Genomic DNA, 16,673 nt, shown 5'->3' with positions numbered 1-16,673 from the left:
ATATTGACTGGACTAATTTTATATAGCGTCCTTTCAAATTTAAAGGGACTCTAATGAGAAGCCGACTGTAGTGCTATATATGGTCAGCTTACGTACTAACCAGTGCATGAATGTATAATATCGTAAGATTTGTGCTTCTATGTAACACTACATACATCCAGTAAAAATACACGGGTATGTATACATCATATATCTAATACATATATATATATATATATATATATGGATGCATTATATTATACTAAAAATACAAATCAAGCTCTCTTTCCGTTTGTAAACTTAATAATGGCGGTGGGAAAAAATAAAGGGCTTTCCAAAGGAGGCAAAAAAGGAGTTAAAAAGAAGATGTAAGTGATAAATATTATAATTGTGTAATTTTGTAATATGTCTAGTTCTGAAAATATATTTTTTTAAGTTACATGAATGAGTGATGTTTGTGATTATTGTTGATTATGTTGCCCAAATCATCATCTGGATATATGACATGCTGTTACTCCATTGTCACAATAATATGTTTCGGAAACTACTTTTAACGCATTATTTTAGTGTTATTATATATTTATTTATACCATGAATGAATTTTTATTGTTTTTTATGTAAAATCTACATTCGTTATGAATTATAACCTATTTCGGTTTTTCAAATTTTACGTTTAATTGAGACGAATAAAATAATCTAACTTAAATTTGTTCATGTAATATTTTGTTTATTTAATTAAAATTATAATTAATAAATTTTCTTTTAATTTTAGTGTAGATCCTTTCACTCGCAAAGATTGGTATGATGTCAAGGCACCGTCTATGTTTACTACTCGCCAAATTGGCAAAACTCTTGTGAATAGAACTCAAGGAACGAGTAAGTTTAAAACAATGTTTTATAAAATTTAATATTTTATCATTCAAGCAACCCCAGCTTCACGAAATTTTTTAAATAATTTCGCTGACGTTTAGTGTTGCAAGAGTAAAGAGCGAAAGGTACCACAGCTTTATTTACTTAAATAAAGCTGTTGTCTTATCGATACAAATTTCATCTCAAATTAATGATATTTAATAAGATTGATTGTTAATAGTAACCAATGACAATCATGCAATTAATTTATTTTACAGAAATCGCCTCCGAAGGTTTAAAATACCGTGTCTTCGAAGTTTCTCTTGCTGATCTTCAAAATGATCAAGATGCAGAAAGATCCTTCCGAAAATTCAGACTTATTGCTGAAGATGTACAAGGACGTTCAGTTCTTACCAATTTTCACGGTATGGACTTGACTACAGACAAGCTTCGGTCTATGGTGAAGAAATGGCAAACATTAATAGAAGCCAATGTTGATGTCAAAACTACTGATGGATATTTACTTAGAGTATTTTGTATTGGTTTTACTAACAAAGACCAAATGAGTCAAAGGAAGACATGCTATGCTCAACATGCACAGGTAAATAAATTATTTTTTTCATTCCAATCTAACTTTAATAAAATTAAAAACTATCATAATTATCAATCAATACAACTTGCAATAATCTAATCCATTAAAATGATCTATATAATTTTAATGATGTGTTATATATTGCGAAGATAAAATTGTATGCTTACTCTTACCACATTTTTCTTTCTCAATAAGAGAAATGATAAATTGTGAAGCAACATTTTTTCTATGTAGTTATTTTATTTATTATCATTTTAAAAAATTATTTATTTGTTTTTCATTAAAGAAAAAAACATTCTAATGTACTTTGGTTTCTTGTTTTCCTAGGTCCGTAATATTAGAAGAAAGATGGTATCAACCATCACAGATGATATTTCTAAAAGCGATCTCAAAGGGGTTGTCAGCAAATTGCTTCCTGATGCAATTGCTAAAGATATCGAGAAAGCCTGTCAAGGCATTTATCCACTTCACGATGTCTATATTCGTAAAGTGAAGGTTTTAAAGAAACCACGATTCGAATTAAGTAAATTGCTTGAGCTGCATGGCGATGGTGGTGGCGGTAAAAGCAGTGAGCCTGGTGAAACCGGCTCTAAAGTAGACAGACCAGAAGGTTACGAACCACCAGTGCAAGAGTCTGTTTAAAAATTATTTATAATAATTATAATTGTAATAAAAAAAAGATTAAACAAACAAAATATTATTTATTTCTTTTTTTTTACAATACATATCCTGTCGTTGTTTATTTTACAATGTATGAAAATAAAGATTTTTATATTTGATGAATAGATTGCTTTGACTCTAGTACGTACTATACAAAGGTGTTAATGGAATAAGAATTTTAAAAAAGTCTAAATTGTTATGATCAAGAATACAAAATATCATTAATGAGCGGATAATTAATTTTTAAGTATGGCTTTAAAACCTTCAGTCCAGCTGAATAAGGTATAAATAAAAATAAATATTTTTACTTTCTCTTCCAGGTGACAATATGCTGTACTGATGTGAGCAAATAGTACTAAATGCTTCATTTGTTTAGCCAAGTCTAGCATATTCTTTGTACCTCGAGTATTAAGTAGTACAGCTCTCTTCAATGGCTCATCAAATCTACATAAAAAGTAATCATTTTTTAAAATATTATCAAGTATATGATATAAATGTATATTCTCTCTGAAAGATTGATATTTTAAATAAACTCTTATGTTAATTTAAAATGATTATCTGCATGATAGACAATATACAAGTATATGTATACAGTATACAAGCTATTGGATTTTAAATATCTTTATTTAATAATTTAAAAGTATACTTTATAAAAAATGTAGCATTCATAAAATCTGAAATTAATTTTAAACAATTAACAAATAGAAATGTGAACATACTTCACGAACACGTGGGCTATACGTGAGTTTATTTGTGCACGTAAATATTTATAAATATAATAATAATTATTAACATTGAATTGATTCTGAAATGGCTTTGAAATTGAATATAAATAAAAAATTTCAATATTTAAATACTATAATTATTAATGAAGTCGATTAAAATATCCACAAAATTGGATGTAGCATGTTAAACAGACGCTATTTTATATGCAAAATGATGCTATTCTATTTTCTATTTGAAAAGGACGCTATCTCATTCCTTGTACAAATTGAAATGCGCGCGCTCCATTTACGATCATGCGCACAAGTCGCAGCGTATAATAAGTGAGACAAACGCATATATGTCTGCACCGTAATGCTCAAGTCTCCCTCTCTATACCGACTATATAGCAAATAGGAGTATATATATTGTATATATATATGTACATTAGTTTATGCCGTTTATACTAGTGTATTAAATAATTACTTAAATACATACGTATACACTCGACCGAATAACACGAGGATTTTAATCATACATCTGCAATATCAGTTGTTTATTATACTGTAATCTCATTATAGTTATGTAATAAATATCTTACGAATATAGAATCAATAATAAAATATTAATTTTCCAGGTAGGAGTAAAAATTCATTTACAATTCGCGAACGCAAATTTGGGCGTGGTAAGCCGACCAAAATAAACATGGGTTGTGGATTTGTTACTTGTGGTCCTAACGAGGCTCTGGTTGTATCAGGTAAATTTTTAAATATTGAGATATAATAAATGATTCAATTTCCAATATTTACACTGTATATTTTTCAGGATGTTGTTACGGAAAGCCTTTACTAGTCCCTGGAGGACGAGTATTTGTATGGCCAATCGTACAACAAGTACAAAAGTAGGTTTCTTTTAAATATTATAAATAGTTATTTAAATATTGATTTGATGATAATCATTATATTTTTTTACAGGATTTCGTTAAATACAATGACTCTTCAGGTAGAGAGTCCTACGGTATATACTAGTCAAGGAGTTCCAATTTCTGTGACTGGAATAGCACAGGTATATTTAAATAATATAATTCTAATTTATAAATACATAAATAATCTGTATTATTCATACTATAAAATATTTTTTTATCGATCAGGTAAAAATTCAGGGCCAGAATGAAGAAATGTTGTCGACCGCCTGTGAACAATTTTTAGGCAAAGACGAAGATGAAATTCATAATATTGCATTAGTAACTTTAGAAGGGCATCAACGTGCAATAATGGGCAGCATGACGGTAGAAGAAATTTATAAAGACAGAAAAAAATTTAGCAAAGAAGTATTTGAAGTCGCAAGCAGTGATCTAGTCAATATGGGTATCACTGTTGTGTCTTATACTTTAAAAGACATTCGAGATGATGAGGTAATTAACGCAACTGATCTTTTACTACTTAGACAATAATCAATTTATTATTACTTTATTACTCCAAAATTACTCATATTTTCGTACTCCATATTCAAAATATTGAAACTTTCTATTAAAATATTTATGTTAGTCAAAGTTCTTGAATAGTTCATTAATTACTATTGAAATAATAGCATGAATTTTTTCTTCATTTAGTTTGTAGTAATGATTGATTTGATATTTTTTATGATAATAACGAAATAGGTAATGAGTATGTGTTTTCCTCAGTATTGATATCGTTTTATTTTTTTTACGTACAGTGGGCTAAGGTATGTTATCGCATGATTCATTGACCAATTAATTTTGTTTTTAGTAGCACTTTATTTTCTCTATTAAGCTGTAACCAATAGATTGCATATAGTTGTATTTATTTATGATAGTTTACAAGCTCATGTGAATATTTTTAATAGCTTAATAGCGTTGGTTGATTATTTATTTTATCTAATGATTTCAGGGATACCTAAAAGCTTTAGGAATGGCTCGAACTGCAGAAGTTAAACGAGATGCAAGGATTGGTGAAGCTGAAGCAAGAAGAGATGCTCAAATTCGTGAAGCAATTGCTGAAGAACAACGGATGGCTTCTCGATTTCTTAATGATGCTGATATTGCTAAATCACAGAGAGATTTTGAATTGAAAAAAGCTGCTTATGATGTTGAAGTTCAAACTAAAGTTAGTACAATTATATTTAATTTAAATAATCAATAAAATAAAAAATAATTTCATTTATTTTATAGAAAGCAGAAGCAGAAATGGCTTTTGAACTACAAGCGGCTAAAACAAAACAAAGAATCATGGAAGAACAAATGCAAGTTAAAGTTATTGAACGAGGACAAGAGATTGCTGTTCAAGCACAAGAAATGGTTCGTCGAGAAAAAGAACTTGATGCTACTGTTAGACGTCCAGCAGATGCGGAAAAATATCGTTTAGAGAAAATTGCTGAAGCTAATAAATTACGACTTGTATTGGAAGCAGAAGCTGAAGCTGAAGCTATTAGGATTCGTGGAGAAGCTGAAGCATTTGCCATTGAAGCTAAAGCTAAAGCAGAAGCTAACCAAATGGCAAAGAAAGCAGCTGCGTGGAATGAGTATGGAAATGCTGCGATGGTTGACATGATGCTTGAAACACTTCCAAAAGTAAGACTTACATAGTTTGATATAAAATTTCTTCAATTGTTAACATTTTTTTCTATTTAGGTTGCAGCTGAAATTGCAGCACCTTTGTCACAAGCAAAAAAGATAACGATGGTATCTAGTGGAAATGGAGTTGTAGGCGCTGAAAAACTCACAGAAGAAGTTCTCAATATTGTAACTCGCGTTCCTGAACTAGTAAAAACATTAGCAGGCGTGGATATAGTGAAGGTATCTATGAAAAATAAATAAATCATTTCAATAAATAAAAATCAATCATAAAAATTTTTAAATACTATTTATATTTTTTTCAGTCGGTCCATGCTGCATAAGCTTAATAATTGAAGATGCCATATGAAATCTCTCTTCCTTTTTATTTTTTTATCTTTTTGAAATTAATTTTTTAAATCATGAGACATAGGATATAAATGTCATCAAATTTTTTTAAAGCACTAATCTGTGTGGTTATTCATTGGTAGGTCATGCACCAAGTATTTGTCGCAACTAATAGATTTTCATAAGTTATATTATTTTATGTTGATCGTTTGTGTAAATCTCAAAATAAATCTCTACAATATAATATATAAATATATATATTAAATTAAAAATAAAAGTGAAAATAAATATAATATAATTAACTTAATTATAGTGAATAACATTTTATAAATAGTTATATTCAATCAATTGCATTAATTACCCCCTCTTATTTTAAATGTAAATGTTAATACAAATGAGGATTTGCATGATATCAGACATTATTAATATTTAAAACCTATATAATCTTAATTTATTCTCTTCGCTTATTTTTTAAAATTAACATAAGCCTGATATTAATTGAGCATTGTATGTCTGTCATAAATATTACGCCGTTGTTCACGAACTTGACGTTTCCATTTGTCCTGTTGATGACCTACACGATTTAACACATTTGATCTAACACCCATTGGATGTGAAAAAGATCCTATTGTGGTAGATCCAATTGTATCATCCTGTAAAAATAATTTTTTGAATTAAACAATAACATTAAAAGATAACAATTATGTAAAATTCTAATTACATCTTCATTTGTATGCTCTTGATAACCACCACTACTAGTGCTCTTACGAATGCGTTTATTTAATAATGGTTCAAGACAGATTAAGAATAACATGTAGATTACTAACAACGAAATGACCCAAATTACTATAATAACAACTATCTGAAATGAAAAAATGAAGATTAATAAATTTTCAAGTATTATTAATGAAATCGAATTATATAAATTATTTTACCTTGATAATTGTTGTGTTACGATTTTCATATTTACACTCACATCGTGGACAAAAAATTAATTCCTGCCCATTAAGTTCATTTTTTATTTTTGGTAAAATCACTCCATCGCAATTACTGGGAAGAATAATTTAAGAAATAAAAATAAGGATGATAATTTATTTGTTTAAATGTATAAAAAAAATTACTTTACCAAAGTGATGGTTGTACATTTGAAATAAAATTCAGGCGTTTATTTGATGAATTTGTGGAATTAGTTGTATTTAACACTGAAGCAATACTTGGACAAATACATTTACAACGTTTATCATCATATGATTGGGCCTAAAATAATTGTGATTATCAAACATCATTGACAGATTGTTTTAATTTGATTAAAGTATGATATTACAAACACTAACCTGACATTCTCCAAGATAGGATAAACAAATGATTATTGTTATTACTCCATACTTCAACATCTTGATGAAAAATAATTATTTATGAGATTCACAAATTTTAATAATAAACATCAATTTTATAAATTAATAATACAAATATAAATTTCTAGTATCATTTAAAATAAATAATTAGACAAGATTTCACTGAGCAATCTCTTCCATCACTTTTATACAGTTTATGACCAGATGAAACGTAGTAAAGACACATTGAAGATGTCACTATGGTTGAAAATTTGAAATTAATCATTTCATTTATCGTCAAATGAATCGAGAGATATTTTATAAAAAATAAGTTATAAATCTAAATTATGATAAAATATAAGGAAATTAATTGTAAAGTCTATACGTAATATAGAGGATAATTCATAAATATTATTATTCTTTGTTGCACATGGATTCATCGATTTTGCAAATTTTGAATTTTTCCTTACTGCGCCAACTTGTGAATAAGATACACAACTCCAAAAATTTTACTAAATATATATATATATTTATACAAACATATGTTGTATACTACTCTATAAACTGTTCCAAAGTTAACCTATATTTATCATTCTTATGCACGAACCGTCTTTTACTTCGAGAAGCATTGGCGTATACATTTTTGCTCTTTAATTTACTAATATTATTTAAAGACTATTTGAATATATATAATTTAATTTTTATTGTAAATAAGTCGTTAATATAATAAATAATTTCCAAATGATATTGGATTATTTTCAAGTAATTTTAATGATTACTGCAATTATCTTTCCAAACTAGGTACATCATATAATAATTTTAAAAAATGACATAATAATAGTTAAATTGTGAATTACATAGTGATTAAAATAAATGTACATTAATATACATGGTGAAATAATTGAAGGTGTGCCAAATTTGTTTAAGTGACTTTTTATGATTCAATTACATTTTGATGTAGCATAAAATGCAATCTAGTAACAATCAAATAGTCAATTTTCAATCTTCTTCGTTATTTTTATTGTTAAAAAATTCAAACGAATCATTTAACTTTTGTACTACTGATAAATTGAACAACAAATATAATATTAATCATTTGAGAAGTTCTTCAGATTAGTGAAGAATTAGTCAACTTCAATTATCTATAATTAATTTATTAATTATACATATAGTTTATTTAAATGTTCAAAATCTCGTAAAGATATTTGGAGATGTCTAAAAAAGAAGATAATCCTTTCAGTTTTAAACATTTTTTGAAGAAAGATTCATTACCAAACTATCAGAATGCTGGGGCACGACCTAAAGTATATTTTGATCGAACGCATAATAACCATTCTAACCCAACATCACTTGAAGAATCGATTGGAGTTGAAACTGATGGAGTGTATTCCAGAAATCCAACAGAACTTCCAGATTTTGTGCAAGATCACTTGGTGATTGAACAATGTTATTCAAATAATCAAGATGTTGCTTCTTCCACCCAAATGATTGCTGACATCGACAATCTTCCTGACTTTGCATTGAATAGTGTGGAATCACGACCATTAAAGCATCGTATTGAAAAGAAACAATCCAATATTGAAGATTTACCTTCTGAATTACCGAGAAATCTTGATAAAAGAAGTCGCGATGGATTATCAATTAATAATGGTTCTTTTGAAAGCGGGTCTTCAGGAAATTTTCGACGATTAAATAGAAACCATCAAAATTCTCGAGAATTTATAGAACCTGTTAATTTTCCATTAGATTTACCATATGGAAGAGGATCTACAGAAACGAATAATGTAGGAAAAAATACATGGAATGATACAACTAATTCACCAGACGGAAGTATTAATGACAATGGAATACCTAAATCTTTACCTGATTTTTTAAGTGATGGGCCTATTAGGAATAGAGTGGTATCTCAAGTAGAATCTAATGCACCAGTTGCAGCGGAATCATCAGATATTGAGCTAAATTATGTAAATGAGATATTGAAGCGTGATCTTGAAATTGCACGAAGACAAATAAATGAGAAAAACAGACAAATACAAATATTAGAGGCAGAATTAGCATCTAGAAGAGCTACAGATTATGAAGAAACTATTAATTTGGAGAAAGCTATGGAGCAAGTTGAAGATAATTTAAAACGTAGTACGGTAAATATTCTATTCTTTATTTTTTATTAAATTATAATAACAATTTTGGAATTTCTTTTCAAAAATAAATATTAATTTTTAATATTTTTAGAGAAGAGCAGTCAATGCAGAGAGTGCCGTTACGAGTTTGAAACAAGAAATTAAAATGTTAAATGTAAGTAGTAAATAAATAAATTTCAACAATCAATGCGAATAAAATAATTATTGTATATTAATATTAATTATTTTTATGTAGGCAGAGATTTCAGCACTTCGTGTGGAAAATAGAGATTTAAGAAACGCCGTAGGCATAAACTTTAGCAGTTCGAGATCTAAGGAAGATGATACGAAAATTCATAAAATTGCAAATGATATAAGAGATGCTGCTTCATCAGCTAATTCTCTTCTCAGGTATTATAATTGTTTTCAATGAATTATGTTTCGATTTATTGATGTACTAATTAATATATAAACATCTTTTACAGGCAACTAATTTTAGGGGTTGATAATTTAAAACTTCTTGCATCAACGTTGGATAATATCGATAGGATAGAAGACAGAACCAAAGATTTCTTAATAGATTCAGATCAAGATAATGCCACTGGACCAGCTTTATAATTTTAATTTTGAAATCACCTCATTTCAAAAAGTAAAAGAAACAATGATTAATTTTCGAATGTTGATAAGTTAGAAGTTTTTACGTTTCGTACATAAAATTATTTTTGATTTTTTAATGAATTTGATAAAACAAATAATCTGTTACGAGCCGTTACAATATTTTTGTAAATAAAGAATAATACGGTGAAATTTCATTAACTGAAATATAAACTGTTATTTATATAATAACGTACACATAAATATAAAAAAAATCATATAGAAATTACTTTCATAGGTTTATAAAAATTAAACATTAGAAGCTTAATATTAAGTTAACAATTCTTTAAGTTGATAAGCGTACTATTAGTTACAGTTTTAATTCATAAATAAGTATTTTACAACATATTTTGTGGTGCTTACTGTACAATAATATTATAAATCATAGAATGGTATGAAAAATAATTATGAATAAAATAAACATATTTGGTTATTTAACATAAATAATTAATCATGATTCACCTTTATATATGTACACATTCTAAAATAAATTTATAGATTTTATGATTTTACTTAAAATTTTAACAAATAATTGTTTAATATAATTTAATTTCTTGCTATTGTAATTCATCAAAAATATTTAGAAGATCAGTTTGAGTTTCCATATGATTAGTTTGAATATTTAACCAAGATTTACAACCTATCATTGACATATCAGTCTTTTCATCACTATTTTGATGCTGAGATTTTTCAGAGTTTAAATTTTCTTCAGTTAATTCTGACCAAGCTGTTTGTGTCTGAGTATCAGACAATACCAAGTCAGAATTTAAAATATCATTACATGTTTGAGTACACATATTACTGTATAATAAGTGTTCAATATTATTAAAATGTTGAGTAGTTTGAGTATGAATATTAGAGCTCAAAGCAAATGTTCTCGATTGATTAGAACATGTATAATCTAAATCAAAAATTGATTCTAAATATTCTTTTTCTGTTTGAGTTTCGATACTACTATATCTATCATTAAAAGTTTTCTCTGTTAACATTGGATCTGATCGTGAGATACCTGAATTAGGATATAAAAATGATATAAATTCTGTTTGAGTTACACTATCATTAAATACATCCAAAAAGTTTTTTTCAGAAACAGTTTGTGTTCCTGAAGAATTTCTTTCTTCCCAAATGTCATTTACATTTGACAAAACATCAGAATTTAATTGCAACGGACTATTAGAAAACATGTTATCATTAGAATACTCATAATTGATTTCAAAGTCTTTTTTGGCTACTTCATATTTTTCTTCTTTTATGTCTGTATTTTTTTTATTTATTCCTTTATGAAGAAAATGAGTTTGGGTAGCTGTAGTATTGCGTGAAATTTTTCCCTTCGATAAACTATGTGTTTGAGTTTGTCGAGATTCTCGACGACGATTATTTTTAGAAAGATTAACTATTTTTTTAAATTTCTTCAAATCGTCAGTTTGAATTGCTATATCTCGAGTACTTTTTCTGTCTTCTACTTCGTTACCTAAAATATTTACGTTCTGTTCAAATGGTAGAATTGAAATTGGTAATTTTTTTTCTGGAGTTCCTTTCAAGATTTGAGTTGACTGTTGAGATTTTCGGGTATTTCGTCTATAATTCAAATGATAATAAATTATTTAGAGATCAATCGAAAATTATCAATAAAATTAAATATTACTGACCTTAATAAATTTTTATATTTATTATTTACAGTATGTAAGTGACGTTTAGCATGTGTTAAGAGAGCCTCATATGTATTAAAATTCTTTAAACAACTACAAGTAAATTCTAATCCACAAACTCTGATATGAGCAATTTGAGCAGACTCTGTAGAAAAACTTTTGTCACATTTTGTACAGGAGTATGTTTTTGCTGCATGTACTTTGAGATAATGCTAAAAATAAATTATTGTTTAATTATTATATTAATTGATCAATTTATTTAGTGTATTGATAAAAATGATAATAGACTCACTTGTTTAAGATATTTCATTGTTTTAAAATACCTAGTAGAATCAGGGGAATATATACAAGTTTTCTCTGGACAATGATAACGTATACTTTCTTTAACTGTTCTATCAAGGTTTTTACGTTGATGAACTTTCAATTCATGTAAACGACGACGAGGTTCATTATTAAAAATTGAATCACATTGTGTACATTTGACATTATTTACAATGACACTTAGTTCATCACTGGATGGACAAACTATTTTTACTAGTTTGGATAAATTACCCTCTATTATTTCCATTTTTATTTAATATGATGCTAAATTTTGGAAAAAAAATTATTTAAACGATTTCATTTAATGTCAATTCATGTATATGGACGATAAGCTTTTAAAAATATTATTCCACATAGTAAAAATTCAGATAAAATGCTATCATTTATATTTTTAGTAAATAGGTGACGTTAGATTGTTGATATTACGTGGATGTGGAATAAACTACATGTAGCATTTTGTAAATAATTAGTTATATGTACATTAACTGTAATATTTACAATTGTTATAAATATTTAATATTACAAGTAAATGCTAAGGTAAATTTATCTGTCTTTTTTGAGATCACTTAAAAACTATATCAACACTAAATGTAACTCCAAAAGTACACCCATTTCGACCCTACAACCCCCGGACAGTTGGTTTCTTTTAGGTCAGTGTTTTTTTGTGTGAGTGGATGCACTTTCTTTGTATATGTATGTGTGGTATGAGTCCCTGTGTATAAGTATAACTGAATGTGCAGCTACACATGTATTGTACATATTTATTTGAATTCACGTACAAATAGTTAAATAACTCGATTTGGAAAAATAATTATTTATATATTAATATATGATCAAATTTCACTTTACAAAGTTTTATTTAAGAAAAAAAAAATGGCACAAAATGATAACTATGATGATATGAATTCTTCATTTGATAAAATTATAGGTTATATAGAAGATATTTTGATAGGTATTATTAAATACAATACTTATGAGTAGTTCTTGTAATTATTTCGTTTTATAATTCATTATTATTACATAATTATTACACAAGCTATTAATACACGATTTAAATGTTTATTTTAGAGCCAGCATTTCAGGAAATTCAAAAAAATTTCCTGGAGAAATACTGGAAAGAATTCGACATAATAGACGAAAATAAATTAATTTATATGGATATATTCTTAGAATATGTAAGAATTTATTTATTAAATAATCATTTTTAAAAGTTAACTACTTTATAGAATCATATTGGATTATAATTTTTAATACTTTACTTTGTACATTCGCTTTATTTTTACATTGGAATATTTTTATTAAATTAATTATTTATAACTGATAATATAGCAACAAACAATTGAAAACTACTTAGAAGATAGTCTAAAGAAACTGTTACCTGAATTTTCAATGAAATCTTTTATAACACACTTAAGGTATAACAAAATAAGATATTTCATATTGAAATGCTTAAAAATGAAGTCATATCAATAAATTTATTGAATAATTTTTACAGTGAATTCAAGGATTTGGATGGTGAAGTATTCGAGATATTGTCGACGTTCAATGACTTTTTAGCATTCAAAGAAATGATTTTAGATTATAGAGCTGTAAGTAATAAATATTATAACAAATGAATCTATCTTATAGATATATTTTTGTTTAGATGAAAGAAGGAAAAATTGAAGATTTGAGTACAGGGATATTAATTACATCTGTCAATATTATGGACAAAAATATCACAGGGTAAATGTTGCAAAATTGTAGCTTATTCATTTCATTTGCACATATTCATTAAGACACACACGAAGATATTAATTTATAAGGTATTTCTACTACAATAAAACATTCAATTTATTACATTTTATTTATTTATATTTGAAAATATTTATTACATCAAGTAATTATTAAAAAAATAATAATATAAATGAGGTGTTTAGATGTAAATTAATAATTACATTTTATTAATGCATCAATATTTCCATTTGTACGAGTTTACTATTTGTTTCGTTTGGCATCCTGTAGGGTATAGTACCTGCAAAACTCGTCAACGCTCGTGCTTGTTCTCTTAAATCTTTTAGTTGTTGTTCTCGAGCATTTTCATCACCAGGTTCAGCAGATCGTAATTTTTGATACTGTCTATAAAGAATTGTCATTGTAGCCAGAAGTACATCTGATAATGTTCCAGCAACTTCTGGAGATACTCTTCTTAAAGCAGTCACTCGTTCATCAACTTCTTTTACATGAAGAGGAAGTAATTTTGAATCTGCAATTGTTCTCAATGCTGTTTGATATTGTTCATTATGGAATTGATCAAAAAATATCATCAAATCTCGAAGAGTATAAAAAGCTGCAACTAATTCAGCGGGTACTTGAGCAGCAATTCCTTGATATCTTAAACTAATATCAGTAGTAACGACTTGTAATCGTGATCTCAATGAACCAGGAGTATTTTTGTGACTCACAATTTGTGCTAGTAGTATACACAATAAGCTCAAAACCTTTTGATAATTACCAGCTAAATCATACATTGTTACAGCATCTTCCAAAAGTCCCTTTTTATATAAAGTTTCCGCACAAATATTAATAACATCTTCAACATTAATTTGAAATCGATCTAATATACCAGGAAGTCTCCAATCTTTTTCAATTTTTCCAACTAATAATGTTCGATTTTCTGGTGTAGAATCTACAACCATATCAGCAGCAGCAACAGCAAACATATTTCTACCATAAGGATCTTTCATATTTCTTAATAAAAATAAATAATGAAGACTCTCTTTAGGATCTGAAGATTCAAAACGTTTTACGTAAAGAAGTATGAGCCGTGCAAAGTTCAATCTTTTCGAAGGAGGTTTATCTGCAGGATCTACTGTAATTAAAGGTGCTAAAATACTCTGGCTAACTGCTAAAAGATTATGTTCATTCATAGTTGCTGCTAAATGAACAGCATGAGGTAAATATTTTGCATCAGCACCTCTGGCGAGAAATTCAATAGCTGCTTCAAATTGACCAGTTAAGAATAACATTGAAAAGTACAAAAATGGCTGTTCGTGAGCATGATAATATGATTCTCCATAAACTTCTAATATTGTTGTTTGTAGACTATCTAATGTCAATTTGTTTTCAGTATCAATATAATCTCTAACTTGACAAAGTTTAAGCCACAAATAATCATCTGCAGTAGACATAACTTCTGCGTGTAAATCTTCTGGATCACAAGGAACAAGTGCACAATAAGCTGCTCTTTTGTAAGGATCTGTTGAAGATCGTACATGTTTTCGATAATGTAATTTAACGGTTGATTCTCCGCGATTTGTAGGCCGGCGTTGAGGATTTTCAATGGCTTCTTCAAGAGCTTGTTTAAATTCTTGAAAAGACCATCCACGACTATTAGGACGTCGAGAATTTTCTAAACTTTCATCAAGACTTTGTCTATTAAATTCTTGCTGCCCAGATCCACACTGATTTAGACATTCCAATGCAGCTTTAAAATCTCCGGCTCTCATGCAATAATAAACTAAAGGCCAAAGAGGTTTGTCGTCAACTACTGCATCCTCTAAATCACGTACATTTTGAACCTTTATACCAACAAAACTTTTAACTAATGGCAAAGTCCCAGGAATTCCTCCTCGTTTAGCTTGAGCTAAATTTTCACTGACTAAAGAATTCATAAATTCTTTGTAACGATTTTCTAAATATTTTTTTGCTTGCTCTACAATTTTTTGTTCAATTTCTGGACTAGTTCTTGATTTTATTTGATCTCCTTTAGTTGTTGGTGGAAGGTTAACCATAACTTTAACCATATTCCACATATCTACAACTTTTTTATCATTGAAAGACTCGGCAGCCTTTGAAAATGCATTAAAAAGATTCGGTTTTGATATTCCTCTTGAAATATGATCATTATAAATTTGTAATTCTTTAGCATAAGCCATTTCCACATTCGATAATGAGCTAACCATAGAACCAGCTAGTTTTGTTCTTTGAGGAGTACCTCTCAGATCTACTAGTTCTCCAGAAGGAGCAGTCATAGCGTTAATTATTTCAAAACGCATTTGTTTCCATTCTCCAAGCATATGTTCCATTTGTTGAATTCGATTCAGCTCAAAAGTCTAAAAATTGATTTCAATTGTTACCAAATTCAAAATAATTAGAAAATTAAGTCAGTAATGTTTACATTTCATCAAGCAACATAGCATTTGTATTATCATTTACTTACATCTTTATGAACTTGTTCAATAATAGATAAAATTGCATTTTCCTTTTCATTTCTTAAATAACCAACAATATCTGTGTCTGCAATAGGATCCAATGGTTCAAATGTTCGTCGTGCACTGAGGGAATTGAGTTTTTGGGAAATTTGAGGTAAATCTACTCCTCGAGAACCCAATAAAAGATGCCTGTCATAAGAATAAATTTTTTTTTTTAATATTAAAGAAAAAAAATTAATTTAATACTAAATTAATACTTACGCATGAACTTGTGTATCTTGATTACTAGTTTGAGTAACACGAGACCAAAGCTCATTAGAAGCTTCCAAAATTTGTCTTAAATTTCTTTCAACTTGTGGTTCACCAGTTGCTTCAACAGCAGCAGAAAGCTGTTCTGCAGATCTTAGCAACTCATTAAAGTCAGAATCACCCATTATTAATTTTTTGTTATTATAAAAACATGTAATGAATCAACATTAACCGGCAAATACTTCTTTTTCGATAACCTCTTTAATAAACCGCCAAAATAGAATATGTTTTTATAAAGTCAATCACCATTGAAAAGATTAAATCTTGATAGAGCTGTTATTGATGTCAAAAAAAGGTCCTCGCTATAATTCCTGGTATTCATCGAACGTGCTGCCATCTTTAATTAGGTTAGCAATCGCAGAGAGTATACATCGAAACACAACAGGTGTTA

General features: G+C 27.9%; 7 protein-coding genes across 9 annotated transcripts; 4 read left to right on the top strand and 3 right to left on the bottom strand.

Moving 5' to 3' along the window:
* The first annotated feature begins 232 nt into the window (after positions 1-232).
* LOC118071884 (40S ribosomal protein S3a) lies at positions 233-2,120 on the top strand. The gene is made up of 4 exons (XM_035091349.1): positions 233-347; positions 752-855; positions 1,107-1,429; positions 1,748-2,120. The coding sequence occupies exons 1-4, from the start codon at positions 286-288 to the stop codon at positions 2,060-2,062; spliced, it is 804 nt and encodes a 267-aa protein (XP_034947240.1). The 5' UTR covers positions 233-285; the 3' UTR covers positions 2,063-2,120.
* Positions 2,121-3,211: 1,091 nt separating this feature from the next.
* Positions 3,212-5,750, top strand: Flo1 (flotillin-1). 2 transcript variants are annotated; one of them, XM_035091310.1, is made up of 9 exons: positions 3,212-3,348; positions 3,420-3,539; positions 3,608-3,683; positions 3,757-3,847; positions 3,933-4,196; positions 4,693-4,908; positions 4,974-5,372; positions 5,433-5,597; positions 5,681-5,750. In XM_035091310.1, the coding sequence occupies exons 2-9, from the start codon at positions 3,488-3,490 to the stop codon at positions 5,696-5,698; spliced, it is 1,281 nt and encodes a 426-aa protein (XP_034947201.1). In that variant the 5' UTR covers positions 3,212-3,348; positions 3,420-3,487; the 3' UTR covers positions 5,699-5,750. The 2 variants fall into 2 exon arrangements, with proteins under 2 accessions (XP_034947201.1, XP_034947202.1); XM_035091311.1 differs by having other exon boundaries at positions 3,239-3,362.
* Positions 5,751-6,124: 374 nt separating this feature from the next.
* On the bottom strand, positions 6,125-7,250 carry LOC118071858 (uncharacterized protein CG1161). The gene is made up of 5 exons (XM_035091312.1): positions 7,037-7,250; positions 6,829-6,959; positions 6,638-6,752; positions 6,424-6,564; positions 6,125-6,355 (listed from the first exon to the last, which is right to left on the bottom strand). The coding sequence occupies exons 1-5, from the start codon at positions 7,094-7,096 to the stop codon at positions 6,197-6,199; spliced, it is 606 nt and encodes a 201-aa protein (XP_034947203.1). The 5' UTR covers positions 7,097-7,250; the 3' UTR covers positions 6,125-6,196.
* Positions 7,251-7,952: 702 nt separating this feature from the next.
* Positions 7,953-10,103, top strand: l(3)04053 (lethal (3) 04053). The gene is made up of 4 exons (XM_035091565.1): positions 7,953-9,177; positions 9,269-9,331; positions 9,413-9,567; positions 9,642-10,103. The coding sequence occupies exons 1-4, from the start codon at positions 8,248-8,250 to the stop codon at positions 9,772-9,774; spliced, it is 1,281 nt and encodes a 426-aa protein (XP_034947456.1). The 5' UTR covers positions 7,953-8,247; the 3' UTR covers positions 9,775-10,103.
* A 67-nt stretch (positions 10,104-10,170) lies between these two features.
* Asciz (ASCIZ zinc finger protein) lies at positions 10,171-12,514 on the bottom strand. Of its 2 annotated transcripts, XM_035091000.1 has the most exons (4): positions 12,207-12,514; positions 11,752-12,044; positions 11,460-11,671; positions 10,171-11,388 (listed from the first exon to the last, which is right to left on the bottom strand). In XM_035091000.1, the coding sequence occupies exons 2-4, from the start codon at positions 12,025-12,027 to the stop codon at positions 10,368-10,370; spliced, it is 1,509 nt and encodes a 502-aa protein (XP_034946891.1). In that variant the 5' UTR covers positions 12,028-12,044; positions 12,207-12,514; the 3' UTR covers positions 10,171-10,367. The 2 variants fall into 2 exon arrangements, with proteins under 2 accessions (XP_034946891.1, XP_034946890.1); XM_035090999.1 differs by having other exon boundaries at positions 11,752-12,514.
* LOC118071691 (ADP-ribosylation factor-like protein 2-binding protein) lies at positions 12,484-13,626 on the top strand. The gene is made up of 5 exons (XM_035091002.1): positions 12,484-12,732; positions 12,849-12,955; positions 13,110-13,195; positions 13,276-13,369; positions 13,426-13,626. Exons 1-5 carry the CDS (start codon positions 12,654-12,656, stop codon positions 13,507-13,509), a joined length of 450 nt encoding a protein of 149 aa, XP_034946893.1. The 5' UTR covers positions 12,484-12,653; the 3' UTR covers positions 13,510-13,626.
* Positions 13,622-16,538, bottom strand: LOC118071688 (nuclear pore complex protein Nup93-like). The gene is made up of 3 exons (XM_035090997.1): positions 16,235-16,538; positions 15,982-16,162; positions 13,622-15,874 (listed from the first exon to the last, which is right to left on the bottom strand). Exons 1-3 carry the CDS (start codon positions 16,405-16,407, stop codon positions 13,724-13,726), a joined length of 2,505 nt encoding a protein of 834 aa, XP_034946888.1. The 5' UTR covers positions 16,408-16,538; the 3' UTR covers positions 13,622-13,723.
* Between the last annotated feature and the right edge of the window lie 135 nt (positions 16,539-16,673).

Source organism: Chelonus insularis, unplaced genomic scaffold, assembly GCF_013357705.1.
Source record: "Chelonus insularis isolate UGA/USDA-ARS -01 unplaced genomic scaffold, ASM1335770v1 contig_88_pilon, whole genome shotgun sequence".
In the NCBI taxonomy this organism is placed as follows: Eukaryota; Metazoa; Arthropoda; class Insecta; order Hymenoptera; family Braconidae; genus Chelonus; species Chelonus insularis.
This window is presented reverse-complemented; position numbering and strand designations above follow the sequence as displayed.